Here is a 15,621-nt window from a genome sequence, read left to right on the forward strand (position 1 = left end):
GGGGTCGGAGCCCGCACCCTGGGCGACTGAGGCGGCCGTGGTCCGCTCCCGCGCGCCGCGGCGATGCCGGACCAGATCTCCGTGTCGGAATTCGTGGCCGAGACCCATGAGGACTACAAGGCGCCCACGGCCTCCAGCTTCACCACGCGCACGGCCCAGTGCCGGAACACCGTGGCGGCCATCGAGGAGGTGAGCGGCAGCCTCGGAGGCGCTGGGCGGGCGGCTCGGGCCGCGGGGATCGCGCTGCGCCCTGGGAACCCGCAGTGGTCTGCGCTTGCTGCCTGATGCACAGTGCCCGCCTCCCGCGCCCACACCGAGAAAAGTTTCTGGTCCCCCAGAGCCGGTAGCGGCCGGGCCAGCAGTGCCCGACACAGAAGCCCTTTGTTCCCAGAGAGGTGGCTCTGGAGAGAGGCTGTTGGGCCACCTTGGGCCTTTTTGGGGGAACCCTCCCGTCTGCTCTCGTTTCCCTCTCAGGGTTTCAGGTCTTTTGCTCTACACCTCGGCAAGGTCAACTTCGACCGCAGAGTCCGCGGCGGCGTCTGCGAGCGAGCCGGGGACCCCTGCGCGCTCTGCTGCCTCGGGTGGTGGGTCCTCTCTTGCGGACCTCTCCAACTTGTTCCAGAAGTGGCCCGGCGGGGGCAGCTGTGCTCCCTGAGCCAGCAGCGGAGCAGGTCCAGGGGACCCCGAAGCTGCTCAGGCAGGGGTGCCATCCCAGCCCGGGAGGCCTGGCAGCTCCCACTGCGTGCCGCAGAGCAAAGCTGCCGGGGAGGTGGACAGCTGGCGCTTAGAGGTCCGAAAGGCCCTGGTGGCCGCTCCTGTGCTACCTGTGTGGTGCATATTGGCACCATGGTCATCTCTCTTGACCTTAACCTGGAAAAGGCCTGATTTTAGTAAGGGCTCTCAAGGTGCAGAGTCATTGTATCGAACTGCTAATCAGCGAGCTCTCCAGATCCCGGGGAAAAGGGATCTTGCGAGAGTCAAGCAGCTCGGGTTGAAAATTAGAAGGCTTGGAAGGGTCTGTGTGAGTCCCTGGGCCAGGACTGGCTGTGTGACTTGGGACAGCCACACTTCTATCATTTTCTTCATCTTCCAAACCGAATTCTGAGTCTCATCCTTTCGGCTTCCTAGGTTTTGTGCGCTCAGCGGGGCTCACAATGGGTAACTGGCGTACAAGACACATGTGTGGCAGTAGTGAACCGATGACTACATTTATTCTGGCCAGAATTTTAAGATTGGGGTAATACTCATGCCAGCGATGGGGGCGGGGAAAGGGTTGGTCTTCCGAGAGCTTTAAATTAAGCAGTGTCATTAAATCCTTTCCCGGTGCCTGAACGCTGCATCTGCTATTAAGAATGGCTTGAAAAAAAAATAATCTAGACTGTTCAGCGTAAAATATTTTTCTTTGGAGACATACACAGTCACGACTAGACTCAATGGAAAATACTAGATTAAGCATCCTGGTGCAGCTTCCTCTTTCTTTCCTCTCCCCTCTTCCAAAAGATCCTCTTGTAAATCTTCTGTAGTGAGTTCAGTCATGTACAGATTGCTTTCTTCTGCCTCTGCCAGCACGGCTTAAACACGGCCCCTTTAACTGAGGCATGGGGAGTCACGTCTCCGTCCCCCCCACCCCGTAAGTGCCATTCTTTAGGAAAATGCGTCATTCATTCTTATGGAAGGGATTGCATTTTAAAAGGTAGGAATCCTTCCATGGGAAGGAACTTGAAAGAGAGCTTGTGTTTATAAAGTTGGGGTGCTTTCCTCCCTGCAGCATGTCAGCTAAATATTATTAACACTGGCAGATGTTGGGGAGCCAGGCAAAAGGAGTTGCGATTAAGTTGGCATACCCTGCCTCTGATTAATTTTGGTTTGCAGTGGATGAATCCAAAGCTGCTTTTGAACGCTATGCAGGAGATTACCCAAGAGCTCAGTTACTGAGTAGATTGGAGAGAGACTGGATTTGGTCATTTTGTTAAATTGCGGGCTTGCTTCATGTGTCTCCCAAGCGGAGAATGGGTCCAGGTTGCGAAGAGGAAGAATTAAGACCATTTCAGGCTCATCTCATTTTTAAGCAAACCCAGTACCCACTCTAGGGTAATAGTGTGTATGAACTTGGAGTTGGAGGTAAAGCTGAAAGGACTCAGCCTGGATTGCTTCAAATAATGCTCTTCCCACTCCTCGATTAGTTAATGTTCGCTTCCATTACACACAATTGTTCTGTGTCTAATGTAGTAACACACGATACTCACAATGCTTGGATTTCAAGCAGACACCTTTTTTATGCTGGGATCAGACATGAGCGTGGGTTTTGTGGTGCACATGAAGTTACACATTTCACAGAAATGAGATTGAAAAAATTTATCAGCCTGTTGGTTTCCTATGGAGGCTGTGTCTGGTCATAGTTGGTTTCCGATGGAAACAGGCTTTCTGGGCTGGCACACCCGGACCAGCAGTTAGCTAGTGCCTGGCCTTGCTTCACATGGCATTCCTGCTGTGCTGAATCTCTAGCCCTGGCTTGTAGATGAGGAACTTGAGGCTAGGAGAGGATGACTTTGAACTTGGCTCCATGCTGCTTTCACCAACTACATGGCTTCTTATCTTATGCTTTAATGGTGTATTCTCTAAGTGGTCCCTTTGCCAGACTAGCCACCTTCAGGTCAGGTTCCGTCACTTTTCTGTTGTGTGAATTGGGAGGAACACCCTTCCCCCCAGTCCCCTTTCTTTTCCCATTTTCCAGCCTGAATCATCATATCTGTGAACTTCTGAAGACTGGTGAAGTTATGTGGTACAGCATCCGACAGACAACTGACTTACTACTTGCTAACTGGTTCACCAGATTTTACTGCAGTTAATGTTTGACCTGGAGGGAGAATGGGGCAAGGAGGAAAGGGAATGGATGAATGGCTGAAGGCCTAAAAGTAACTGGAAAGTGTTGTCTGCCTCTGTCTCTCTCTCTTGTGTATGGCTGCAGGTGCACTGGATGGTTTGTGTGCCGGTTGAGGCCAGAGGTTGACGCTGGATGTATTCCTCAGTCAATTCTCCCTCATCTTTCCCTGCTCCGCCTCCTGGAGTGGGGCGGGGTGGGGTATCACTACTGTCCTGAGCTTTTACCTGGATCCTGGGGATCGACTCAGGTTCACAAGCTTGTGTGGCAAGTACTGTACCCCGTAATCTGTCTTCCCAGCCCCCATACATTCTCTCGATCTAACAAGTGTATTTGTTGTCTTCGTAGCCAGGAGAGTGTGGCTGGTTTTAAACTTTCCCCTTGGTGATGATTTTCTCCGGGTCTCGCATTATTTTGCACAGTTTTAGCAGCCTTTGCGGAGTGAGGAGTCGCGACTGGCATAAGCTTTGTGCTTTTGGAGATGAGGGAGGAAACAAGTAGCTGTGGCATCCATCTGAAAGCTGAGCTGCCCCTTTCCAGCTCTTTGTGTTTCTTAGTTTCTTTAAGCCCCTGGTTACTTGAGACTTCTCCCGAAACAGAGAAAAAAATGTGTCCGTTTTTGGGATGTCCGTGTGGACAGCGAGGCGTGCCTTCGTTGCTCCATCCATTCTGCCTTGATGCAGTTTTAAAAATAAATTTGATATTGACTCTTAAGTATTAAAATTTAATCTATTTCCTTCCAGGGCCTTGATTCTCACTCTGTTGTCTTTGGTTACCTTGGAAACCTCTTTGCTATTCTAACTGAAAAGAGAGAATGAACATCTGGACTGTGTAGACTCCCAGGGGGCCTGCTCTTCATGGGCCAGGCTCCGCCCCGCAGTTCCAATGGGAACTGGCCTTGCTTTTGATTCTGAGCTGTGACCTGTTTGTAAACCAGCTCCTTCAAGATCCCAGGCTAGCAGATTTTGGTTCCACGGTCAGAAGGATACCATTTCTTTCCCAGGACATTTGTGATCTTGGGAGGAAACCTCTCTAGGCCAACAGGCCACCGTGCTATGCTGCTCTGAGATCTCCGTGGATGTGTCTGGATCATGAACAGTTAGAATGGACCTGGTTTCCCCCTCCAGCTGAATTTAATTTCTCTTTTATGATTAGTAGTAGAAGCGCTGCTGGTGCTCCTCCTTGTGGGTCCTAGCTCTTGCTGCTGTTCATTTGGGATCTATGGAATCCTGCTGAAAGGATTAGAAATCTGTCCTCCTTGAGAAAACTTGTGGTCCAATGGGAGAAACGTCCTCCAGGCAGATCAGTGCACTCGGACGACAGGCCATGTCTACAAGAATGTCCGGGGTGACTGATTTAAAGCCCAAGACTGGTACTGCTTGTGAGGTGTGGTCAGGGCTGTGGGGTGGAGAGGGCCTTGAAGGGTGGTGTGTCTCAAGTGGCTCCAAGGTGGTTTAATCCAGTCTTCCATATCTGTGTCCCTACCTTTGGCAAATATTTACCCACTCCTGAGCTGGCGATCAAGATCAACTAGGCCTTTGGTGGGATTTTCCTATCCATCCAGTCTGCTTAGGCCAAGAATTTGTAGATGCCTTTTATGGTAGGGCACACATATTCTGCACTGTTGGCCCAAGAATGAAGTCAGCTCCTTGGTCACATTAGTCTATCTCCGATGCCTAGTAGGCACATGGGTTAACCGTGACTGCCAAATGATGCTGAGTTAGAACCTCGTTCTACATACTTGTGGAAAGTTCCGTTGGCGAGCGTGGTTTTAGGCCCTTGGAACTCCAAAGTGCTTCACCAGGCAGCGTGAGTGTGGTGTGGAACTTGCAGAGAGCTGCGGGTGCCACCGAGGGCTGTGGAATGAGAATCTGCATTTTAACAGCGCTCCCAGGAACAGTGTGCATTGCAGCAGGTTTGAAAGTGCGTCCTGGCCAGGTTTCAGAGTTGCCCAGTGGGGGAGAGGGGTCTTGTGGACTGGAAGAACCTGGTCCCACTCTCCAGAATTCTCATCTCATCTGATTTAGGCAAGGCCTGGGACCTCCACATTCTTAACAAACAGGTTCCTTCCTGGAGACAATCACTGATTGACCCAGGTTAACGATAAGTCAAGGTTATCCATGAGGCGGTGTAGAGAGTGGTTTCGGAGGTGGGAGGAAGCTGAAATTAAGGCAGAGGTGACCTTTGAGCAGTCTGGGACACAGAGGCCTGCTTGAGAGATCTGTGCTTAGAAGAGCCCAGGAAAAGACCTGGAGACCTGAGTGTTAGGGGGTAGGCCTGTGGTCAGAGGCAAGGGAGGGAGAGGAGGGAGGGGCCAGTGCTCACAGGGCTTTGCCTTGGGGAGGGAATTTGCATTTTTGATGTGGTGTGCTGTGGTTTGGTTTGGGGCTCACACTATCATGACCTGATTTCCTCTTTAGGATTTATGTCATTTATTTGTGTGTGTATGTGCCCTGCACGTCCAGGTACCCTCAGGGGAACCCTTGGAGCTGTGGTTACAGCAGCTTTGAACTGCCTGTTCGTACGTAAGCGCTCTCAACTGCTGAGCGGCTTCTCCAGACACTCATTCACATTTTAAAGGTTTACATTTTCATGGTTGTCCCTGGGCTCTGGAGAAAAGAGGGAAGACCAGTGAGAGAGCAGAGAGGACGGAAGTGTGAGGGGTTGGGAGTTTGTTGCAGTCCTTCCAGTGATGAGTGGTGGCAGAGTCAAGGCCGAGTGTCCTTTGAACTGGGAGAATCCGCTGGCAGATGCTTACTGTGTGTGTGGCCACTGTGGTGTGAATGTCACACAGCTCATGCCCCAACACTGGAAGAAGGGCTTCCATCAACCCCAAGGTGAAGCTGGCACTGTCCATCAAGGCTTAGTGGCAGTGGCCAGGCCTGCTTTGCAGCATGGCCGGTTGCAGGACTTGTGTTGGGACCCGTCTTCCTGCAGAAACTAAGCAGGGTGTGGAGGGGGCTAAAGGGAGCCTTGCCATTGCTGTGTTTCTGGGCAGACCTTAGCAGGTGTTACTTGTTCGTTGGCACGCTCTCCCGTTTCTAGGTCTTTCCACTGAAATGAGCTGGGCTCATTCAGACGTGATGCCCTAATGTGACCCCGTGACCAGGATTTCGAAGTAGGTGGCTCGCCGGAGCCTCTCCACCTGCTTGTCTGCCTTTGCGGTTTTAGCGGGTGTGATGCCCTGGGATAAAGGGACTGCCGGTTGGAACTGGAATGCCGATACTGTGTTCTTATGATGGCGATTATTCTTCCAGAGGAATCTGGTTGAGTTTATTTGTTCATAAATGTATTGAGGTGCCCGGTAAATAGTGTCACTGCCAGATACCAGGACTGTGCAAAGGGACAGGCCTGTAGTGAACTGACCTTCGGGTCGTGTGTGAAGCTTCATTTTAACTTCGCATTTTCCCCCTTTTGTGCCATGGAGCCCTTTGGCAGTATGCCTCTTTGAAGAGACTCCCTGTTCCTCTTGTCCTTTCTGTAGTCTTACTGCTTACTGTGTAGCCCAGGCTAGCCCTCATGCTCCCTCTCAGCCTCTGAGTGCTGGCAGTATTACAGGTACCCTGCAGAAAATGGTGAGCGCACACAATAGGAACTTAAGGCTTCAAAGGAAACACCAGTTATACTGAATTTCAGTTTGTAAAACACTTGTAAAATTTGATATGACATACTAGTATGTGGCTTTTGTTCTTAATAACGTGAAGATTTATTATTGGGTCTAATAAGTACCTGCACTGTGGCGTACTACAAGTGTAAATAATACCGTGTGGCGATGCTAATGATTCTAATGTGGTGTTGTGGCACCTTCCATTGGTGTCCCAAGTGACACTTACGCTAACTGGGATGTGTGGCTTTCGTTCACTCCTGAAGAACGGCTGAATTTCAGTTAGATGCAAATGATGTATACACAGGGACCTTTTTTCCCCTCTCTTCCAAGTGTGTGGATTCCTTGAATTCAGACCGAAGGTTCCAAGCTTGATGGTCTGATGTCTTTGGCTTTGGTGGTTGACTTCTTTGCAAACGCTATAAACCAGACCGTGGAAGTATTGTCAGTGTCATGGTTCTGGAAATCTAGCTGAGAAGAGTTGCCCTCTAAGCCAGTGTTATAGAGTTCCAGGGCAGTCGGGGGTGCGGGGCGGAGGGAGGTGAGTGGAGAGGACTGCCTAACTTTGATGTCACCAGGATTCCCCATGCTGCTCCACAGGCGAGGCTTTGGGCAGTTTCCCTGGTGCTATAGCATGCTTCTGAGTTCGGCAGGCCTACAGTTGTACCGCATGAGTCCATCAGTTAGGGCCAGGACCTCTGCAGGCCAGCTCTTCTGCTTGTCCTGTTTTTGTTTGTCTAACGTGTTATGTGCTTACCTTGATGTAGGACAAGCTCCCGTGGGAAATGACGGCGGATTCTCAGGTACCTTCCACCCAGCGGGGTCAGGGAGTCCTGATGGACTGTGTTGCAGGGTGAGGTTATTGTATGAGGTAACTGCTGTAGCAGAGAGTGCTGGATGCCGGGGCTCCCCTTCCTGTCTTCCTGTATTTTGGGGGCATTTTATTGAGTATCAGACATGCTTGGCTGTAACTCGGCTGTTACTGAAGATTAACCACACCTCACTGACTTCCCAGAGCTGGCCTGACTTGGAGCCAGGATTCAGACCAAGATTTTCTTTTTCTTCCATGGACATATGTGTTCCTGTGCGTGTGCGTGTGCGTGTGCGTGTGTGTGTGTGTGTGTGTGTGTAGGCTGAGGTTTGATATCAGGGGTCTCCTGATCTTTTTCTGCCTTAGCCATTGAAGCAGGGTATTTCAATTGAACCTAGAGCTCACATATACTGATGCTTGCCCCAGGATCCCCTGTTTTTACCTTCCAAACCATGAATTCAGGCCGGCCACCGTGTCCACTCAACAGTGATGTGGGTTCTGGGATCTGAACCCTGGTACTCATCTTTGTGCAACTAGTGCTTTATCCACTGGGCTGTTTTCCCAGGCCTCAGATGGAACATTTTGACATCATGGTTTGCTGTTTCTGTAGCCATCTGTTCTGTAGAGCTGGTGCCTAAGGAAACCCTTTGCATTAATGCCTTTGGGTCAGCATGGCTTCTCTTGTTGCTGGTTTTCGCGAGTCAGCTCTGTTGCTCTCCTTGAGTGGGAACTTCTGGTAGATCCCTGAGGTAGATCCTCCCTTCCTCTTCCTCTCCTGCCTAGCCCAGCCCCGCAGAGACGTGGCCAGCCATTGCTCACACTCTGGCAGGAGGCTGCCCTGTCTAGGGTGTTATTAATGATGTCATCTTTCTACTGGATGCTAGTGACGACTTTGTCAGTAACATCAGGTGGTTGATGAAGACAGCGCCTTCAAATGACAGGTTCCTGTGTCTTAGAATTTTTATCACACCAGCAGGCTCTTAGGGCGTCTCTCCCTAGTTTCTTGGAAGAAATCTAATTTTTTTAAACAACAGTGACAATAACCAATATTTCTATGGGCTTTTAGTTCTATGTTAAAAAAATGTGTCTATGTTGATTGGTTCCCAAATACCCAATGGTCAGCCCTGAAAACATACATATGTGTAACATTATACAGACTGAGCAGGTTGTGTTTATGTATTTAGAAATACATACACATACACAATGAAAAAAGAGGCCATGGATTTGAGAGAGAGCAAGAAGAGGATGTATGTGTGGGTCTGTATGTGATGGCATGTGCTGTCATCATTCCTGGTTCATAGGGTGCTAGGACCAAACCCTGGACCTCTTGCATGCCAGGCAAGCACTCTGCCACCTGAACTTCCTCCCTAGTGGCCTTCAGTGCCACAAAGTGAGTTGTTAAAAGGATACACCTGGCCCCTAGAGCTGTGGGTTCCAGAAAGCCATCTGGATTTTGTCTTTAAAAATTTTGACCTCACAGTGAACAGACTCAGGGTGTGTTTTCCAGGCCAGCAGATCTGTGTTTGGTGAGGTGACCCTGAAGGATGTCTCAGGGATGTGCACAGATCCAGGCAGACCCTGGTAGAGAGGATGGGAAAGATGTATGTCACACCCGCCTGAAACGCCTTGTGTGTTACTAATAAGCTTTTGGGTCTGAACGGGTCACCACCGGCTGTGCCTGTAACAGCGGAGGGCCGGGCGAGAGCTCTCTTTACTTCTGGTCCGGTGAGCTTCTTCTCTCCTACTTTTTTTTTTCTTTTTTCTTTTGTGGTTTTTCGAGACAGGGTTTCTTTGTAGCTTTGAAGCCTGTCCTGGAACTAGCTCTTGTACACCAGACTGGCCTCGAATTCACAGAGATCCGCCTGCCTCTGCCTCCCTGAGTGCTGGGATTAAAGTCGTGCGCCACCACTGCCCAGCCTTCTCTCCAACCTTTATCTTTAGATTTGTACTTTTTGAGAAGTTGGAAGTCAAAATGAGCTTGACCTCTTCCACTCCTCCCTTGAAAGATTCCCTTCCCAAAGACCTCTGTAGTCAGCATGGCTGTTGCCACCTGATCTGGAATTCTGTTGGGTTCACTGCTGGCTGAAATCTGGGACAAATGGGGGTTTTTGTTTCCCCCACCTATGGACCACATATCTTGATCTCTTGATTCTGCCTTGTTCTTTCATCTCTCTGGCAAAAGGCAGGCTGTGTTAATGATCGCAGGGTTTAGTGCTTATTAAATAATGTGGGCTACTGAACATCACATAAGTACTGGCTTTCTTTCATGGACTTATTTATTTGCTCACTCACTGTGAATATGTGTGAGCCTGAGAGTAAGTGTGCACCGCGTGCTTGCAGGATCACAAGGAGGCCAGAATAGGTTTCATGCTCCTGGGCTGGGGGTTACAGTGGTTATGAGCCCCCCATGTGGGTCCCTGGAACTAAGATCCGCAACTGCTTTGACTTTCGACTCATCTGTTCAGGCCCCTGGCATTCTTGTATGGAGGTTTTAGATGGAGGAGGAGTGGCCTACTCATCCTTGGGAGATACACTGCCTCAAACAGCATTGGTTCTCACGTTTACCCGTTGTGTTGGTGGTTTGTGGCGGGACAAGTTCGGTAGCCAGGGAGTTAGGAGGGCTGGGTTCCAGTTCCGACTGGGCCTCTGTGTTACTGTGACTTTGAATTTCCCATTCTCCTGTTCCCCTCACCCTGGGCACCCCCTGATCTGCTTTTGGTCTCCGTGGATTTTACTCACCGTGGACATCTCATAATATGGAATCGAACATCATGCGGCCTTCTGTGCTGTCTTCTTTCGCATGACTAATGTTTTCAGGGTTTATTCGTGCTGTGGTATGAATCTGCACTTTGCCCCTTGTAATGGCTGAATCTCATTGTGTGTTGCAACAGACTTGGTTTGCCCGTCAGTTGGTGGATATTTGGATTATTAATGCGTTTTTGGCTTTTATGAGTGATTCACTGGATGTTTTTTGTAAGTCCTTCTGTATACGTATTATATCCTCATGGAGCTGCATTGCTAAGTCACAGGGTGACTCGGTATTGAAGTTTTTGAGTAAAAAGGAATTGCTAGACTTTAAAATGGCTACATCCCGCCGTATTCCCTCCAGCCATGTGTAAGTGTTCCAGTTTCCCCACATCCTTGTCAGCGCTAATTATTGTCTGTCTTTTTTGATTATGTCTGTTCTCGGAGGTGCGAAGCTGTCTCTTACTATGAGTTTGATTTGCATTTCTTTGATGGATGGATGGATGTCGAGCCATGTTTCGTGAGCCTGTGGTTGTTCGTATATATTGTTTTTGGAGGACTCACTTTTCAAGTCCTTTGCCCATTTTTGTCTTACTTTGTTTTTAAACTGTCTTTTCATTAATGAGCCGTACGCACACACATCATATATTCTGGAAGCTGAACAGTAGTTGCGTGAACCCTGCAAACGCCCCCATTTTGGATTGTCATTTTACTCCCTTCATGGTATCCTTGGAAACAAAGCATTAAAAGTTTTATTTAAATGTTTTTGCTATGTGTGCATATATATGTGTGTGTATGTGCATGTATGAGAGTGCCGTGCCCAGGGTTCAGGAGGGGGCATCAGATACCCTGGAGCTGGAGTGCCAGGCAGTTGTGAGCTTCCTCATGTGGGTCTCTGGGAGCCAAACTCAGGTGCGCTACGAGAGCTGGACACACCAGGCGCCGGTTAATTTCTCGTCAACCTCACATATCATAGGGCTGTCAGGGAAGAAAATGCCTGCATCAGAATGGCCTGTCGCAAAGTCTGTGCGGCATCTTCTTCATTAGTGAGTAATGGGGGAGGACCCAATCCCCTGCATCAGCGTCGTCCCTGGGTGGGCGGGTAGTCCTGGGCTGTGTAAGAAAGCAGCCCGAGGGAGCCATGGAGAGCGAGCCAGTGAGCTGTGTTTTCCTCATGCTCTCCCTTCAGTTCCAGACCCCAGTTTCCTGCCATGGCTCTCACTGGAGATGGGCTGTGAGCTGAAAGATTAAATAAGCCCTTTCCTCCCCACGTCCCTTTTGATCGTGGTGTTTATCGCAGTGATACAAAGAGCTAACTAGGACATACTCTAAACTTGCTGAGCCATCTCTCCAGCTCTGCAACATCAGTGTTTAAAAGTCTGATGAACGTCCGTGGACTCTTTACTGAATCATCGACTTAGACATATTTTTAAAGCTCCTTATTTATTAATTGTGTGTGCACATGCGCACCATGGCGCATAGTCCATGCGCATGTGTACAGGTTATAGAACAACTTTACGAAGTCTGTTCTTGTGCTGGGTGTGATGGTGCACACCTTTAATCCCAGCACTCGGGACGCAGAGGCAGGTGGGTCTCTGTGAGTTCGAGGCCAGCCTGGTCTACAGCGTGAGTTCTAGGACAGTCGGAGCTACATAGAAAAGACCTTTTCCAAAACAAGTCTGTTCTCATGTTTAAATACATGGGCCCTGGGGACTGGACATGCTCAGGCTTGATCGCAGGTTCTTTACTGACGGAGCTGTCTCTCCGGCCCTGACTTGGGTATTAATGTAACTGTTTTTATGCATAGCTGAAATTGTTTCTATTTAATTGAATTCATCTTCCTTCTCATTTGGGTTTTCTGTGGGCTGGGAAACTGGGAAGACATACTAGCCTAGACTTTGGTGGCAAAGGAACATAGTAGGGGATGCCTTTGCTCTGTTTTATAGGGTTACGATGCTCACCTCATTGGGCCATGGTGCTTGGGAGTCACTTGGGAGTTCTGGTTCAGTGGGAGCCAGGGCCGGATGCTCCCCGTGTCCCCCGTTGTTCACGCGTCTGCCCTGTAGCGTCTGCCCTGTAGCGTCTGCCCTGTAGCGGCCTCTTTTCAGAAGCATCTCCTTGGCTCGTTCTCTCAGGGCAGCCGCTCTTTCTCCCTGAAGGTCAGGGTGGCTGGTCCTGGTCTCACAGTCTGCTCTCCGGTGTGTTGCATTTTGGAAATGAATGATGTTTGTGTACTACCATAGCCGTATGAATGATATCGTTTACTACAGCAGCCGATGGGTTGTAGGAACCTGTAGCTCTTGTTTGCCTCGGCCAAAGCTTGCCAGGGCACCAGCTTGCCATTTGGAAGATCTGAAAGGTTCTGTTGGATTTGTTTGCTAGCGGGAGAACAAGCCTCAGGAAAGCTCTGGAAGCCAGCCCTGTCCCCCCTTTCTGTCCCTTCTCCGATCCCCCTTTCCATTGGGGACCGGGATGCTTAGGCCACAGTGTCTGAAGCCTGGGTTTGTCTACCCTTGTCTTTCTCCTTGTGTGTTTCTAGACCCTCTGGGCCCGTGATTTCTCCTTCCAAGAAGCTGGTCCTACCATATGTGACTCTTGGGATTTCAGGCAGCAGACCCCTGCCTCTCCCTGTTCACTGAGCTGCGACACTGAACACTGGCTTCCGTTCCCACCACGCCGCCTCCTCAGCCTTCCAGAGCCGGGGTGTATTGCTCTCTATCTTTTCAAATAATTTATTATCTCCGGTAGCCACGTTGAAGCTTGATTTTTTTTTTTTTTTTCAGAACGCATGATTTCTTGCCGGTCGAAGCAAAGTAGGAGAGGCTTGATTGATCCTAGGACAAGATGGCTTTAGTTGTTGTTAATGCGAAATCCCTGAAGGGCCCCTGTTTCATTTGCTCTTTTAATTTATGAGCCTTCTTGGATCCTTCATGCATCTATATACTAGCCAGAGAGGCCCTAGCCTGTCTCATTCTGAGCTCTATTTCTGCCTCAGATGCAGCCTGAGCTGCTGTACTCGCTATGTAGCTGACACACGGCTGGATTTTGAACTGAATTATGGAGTAGCGGCGGCAGCAGATGAATGAGTGTTTCAGACATTTGCTGTTTTTCCAAAGGAAAATGTACTCTGAGCTGAAGGAAGCCGTCAGCCACAGGGTGTGCGTGCAGGAGAGCTGGGGGCGAGCGAGAAAGACACAGTGATTGGGGAGCGGCAGAGCTCCGTGTTCTGCCGCAGAGGCCAGTGGGAAGAAGTGAGAGTTAGACCAGAACAGACTAGGCAAGACTAGGAGGGTCCCACGAAGCCGCAGCTGCAGCTCCTGGTATGTAGATTGTCATCAAGATGAGCTGAAGTCAGAGACCGGCTATGACACTGTGGGACAGCAAGCCCCGGTGTTGGTCCCCAATACCTCAAAGCTCCCCAAACTAAAACAACAACAGAAAGCAAGCCCAAATCAGGGAAACTCTGATTCTGCGGGCTGAGCCCCATGCCATCCCTCAAGTAATGTAGCCGTGAAAATAGATCATAAATTTCACCGTGTAATTTATGGGCTCACGTTCACTGAGAAAATTAATTTCTGTGTACAGCTCCTTCCTGTGGTGTTGGCTCTCAGAAGGCTTGCAAGGTTTCCTTGAGGGTGGCGTCTGGTCAGTGGCAGAAAAATACAGACATGGGTTCCTGTGATGTGTTCACAGGCCGGTGGGTGTTCGTGTCCGCTATGGCGAGAGGGAAACTCATCCTGTGAGGGGGTGTGCCCATGTGTGCCTCTAGCTCCCTCCTCATGCCCCAGGGTGAAGACTGAGTTCCGCTCTTTGAGCCCACACAGTTGAATAGGGTGCCCAGCATGCGGTCGTGTGTTGAGGCCCAGCCAAGTCCCCTTCAACAGGCTTGTTGTAGTTGTCCCAATCAAGGTGGTCATGGCATAGTTTTGAAACAATTAGAGAATCAGGAAAGTATTTCAAGCATTATTGTCGAGTCTCTGCTCCCTATCGTATTTCAATGAATACCTGATTTCTCCACTGCATGCTATTGATCCTCTTCCCTGTAACTTCCTTAATCCTACCACACACCAGAGCCATTTTCTTCTCTTACTTCTTTTGTGCTGGCTTTTGAGACTGTGTTGTCCTGGCTGTCCTGGAACTCTCTGTCGCTTAGGCTGGCCTCAAACTCACAGAGATCCTTCTGCCTCTGCGTCCCGTCCTGAGTGCTGGGATTAAAGGCGTGCACCACCACTGCCTGGCTCTTCTTTGAATTCTTAAGGTGTTTTCCCTTTGATGTAGTTGGGTGGCTTTTTTGCTCATCCTTTCGTCTGTCTGTCTGTCTGTCTGTCTGTCTGTCTGTCTGTTGTTATCCACACACAGTTCCATCATGGAGATTGACTTAAAATGTGTACACTCGGAATGACAAGGTTCTGTGAGGTGTGTGTGCCCCTTGGAGCTGGAGCATGGGGTCCTGGCTTCTCTCCCTTGTAGCATGGGAATCTCAGAGGAGGTTAGCTTGAGTTGAGGTCTCATGCAAGTGGAGTTTGGACACTGGGGTTTAGCTAACTCCATCCTGCAGCTTGTTTTTGTATGTACTTGTAGTGGTCCCTGGGACTCATGGACCCCTGTTTAAATATTTGCCTGTGGCAGTGGCTAGGTGTTTAGCCGCGCATGGAGGCAGCCATTTCTACCCTTGCAAATTTACACTCAGTGAAGGCTAGCCCTTCTGCCCTCCGCCTCTTTAGTTCCGGTTTTCCCTCTGACGATAACCGAGCCTGATGACAAGTGGGTCAGAGCTGGGATGTGGAGGGAGGGATGGGCTTGACCCTTGGAAACGCATCCCGGATTTTGTGGGACTGAGGGTGGAGAGGAGGAGAAAGGCCAGAGGCAGGGAGTCTTGTATGAGGATTAGCCATTCTAAGGTGGTGATGGGCCTCTGAGTTAAAGCGCTGGGAGGGTCAGGGAAGGAATATGTCAGAGTGTCAGAGCGACTGCCTGCTCACTGTCAGCCCTATCGCAAAGTTGGGAAGTTGTGGGCTTGTGGTTGGTTTTTTCAGGTCTTCATTTCGTCCTGCACTGCAGCTTTGTACAGGCCTGAGACTCCCAGAGTCCCTGCCTTCCCTAGGATGGAGGAAGGAGAGGCAGTGGTCTACCAGAGAGAGAAAGAGGATGGGGGGAGGAGGAAGCATCCTTCAGGGGTAAGGCCCTGAAGCAGGACTTGCTTTGCTCCCGTGTACCCTGACATATGTCTTTCTTACCCTGTTGCACAGGAGAGGGACTGAGAGAGCTTGCGCCAGCTCAGGTAGCTAGCTGTCTATGTGGAGATTAAGATTGTTTGCTTGGAGTTTGTGTTTGTTACCATATTAACATACCATCTTGTCCTGCACTTGAGGGACCTGTTTAAAAGTCATTTATGTATACCTAGTTGATTTACAGGAAGCCTATTGTAGAGCTGTGTACACTGCAGAGACTGGAGTTTTCTCATGAGCCTGCAGCAGGGGCCTTTCTGCCAGTTTCCCAAATACCATGTGCCTATTTCTTGACCAGAGACTCCTGGGCCATGACTTCCAATGTACCTTGCAGCCTGTGGAATCTGTATTT

General features: G+C 49.8%; 1 protein-coding gene across 4 annotated transcripts in view; it reads left to right on the plus strand.

Moving 5' to 3' along the window:
- The first annotated feature begins 6 nt into the window (after nucleotides 1–6).
- Nucleotides 7–15,621, plus strand: part of Asap2 (ArfGAP with SH3 domain, ankyrin repeat and PH domain 2) — a 151,293-nt gene continuing 135,678 nt past the window's right edge. For all 4 annotated transcript variants that reach the window (XM_013353523.2, XM_013353524.2, XM_013353525.2 and 1 more), the window contains exon 1: nucleotides 7–189. In XM_013353523.2, the coding sequence (XP_013208977.2) occupies nucleotides 64–189 (126 nt within the window). In that variant the 5' untranslated portion in view covers nucleotides 7–63. The remainder of the gene's footprint in view (nucleotides 190–15,621) is intronic.

Source organism: Microtus ochrogaster, unplaced genomic scaffold, assembly GCF_000317375.1.
Source record: "Microtus ochrogaster isolate Prairie Vole_2 unplaced genomic scaffold, MicOch1.0 UNK10, whole genome shotgun sequence".
NCBI lineage: Eukaryota > Metazoa > Chordata > Mammalia > Rodentia > Cricetidae > Microtus > Microtus ochrogaster.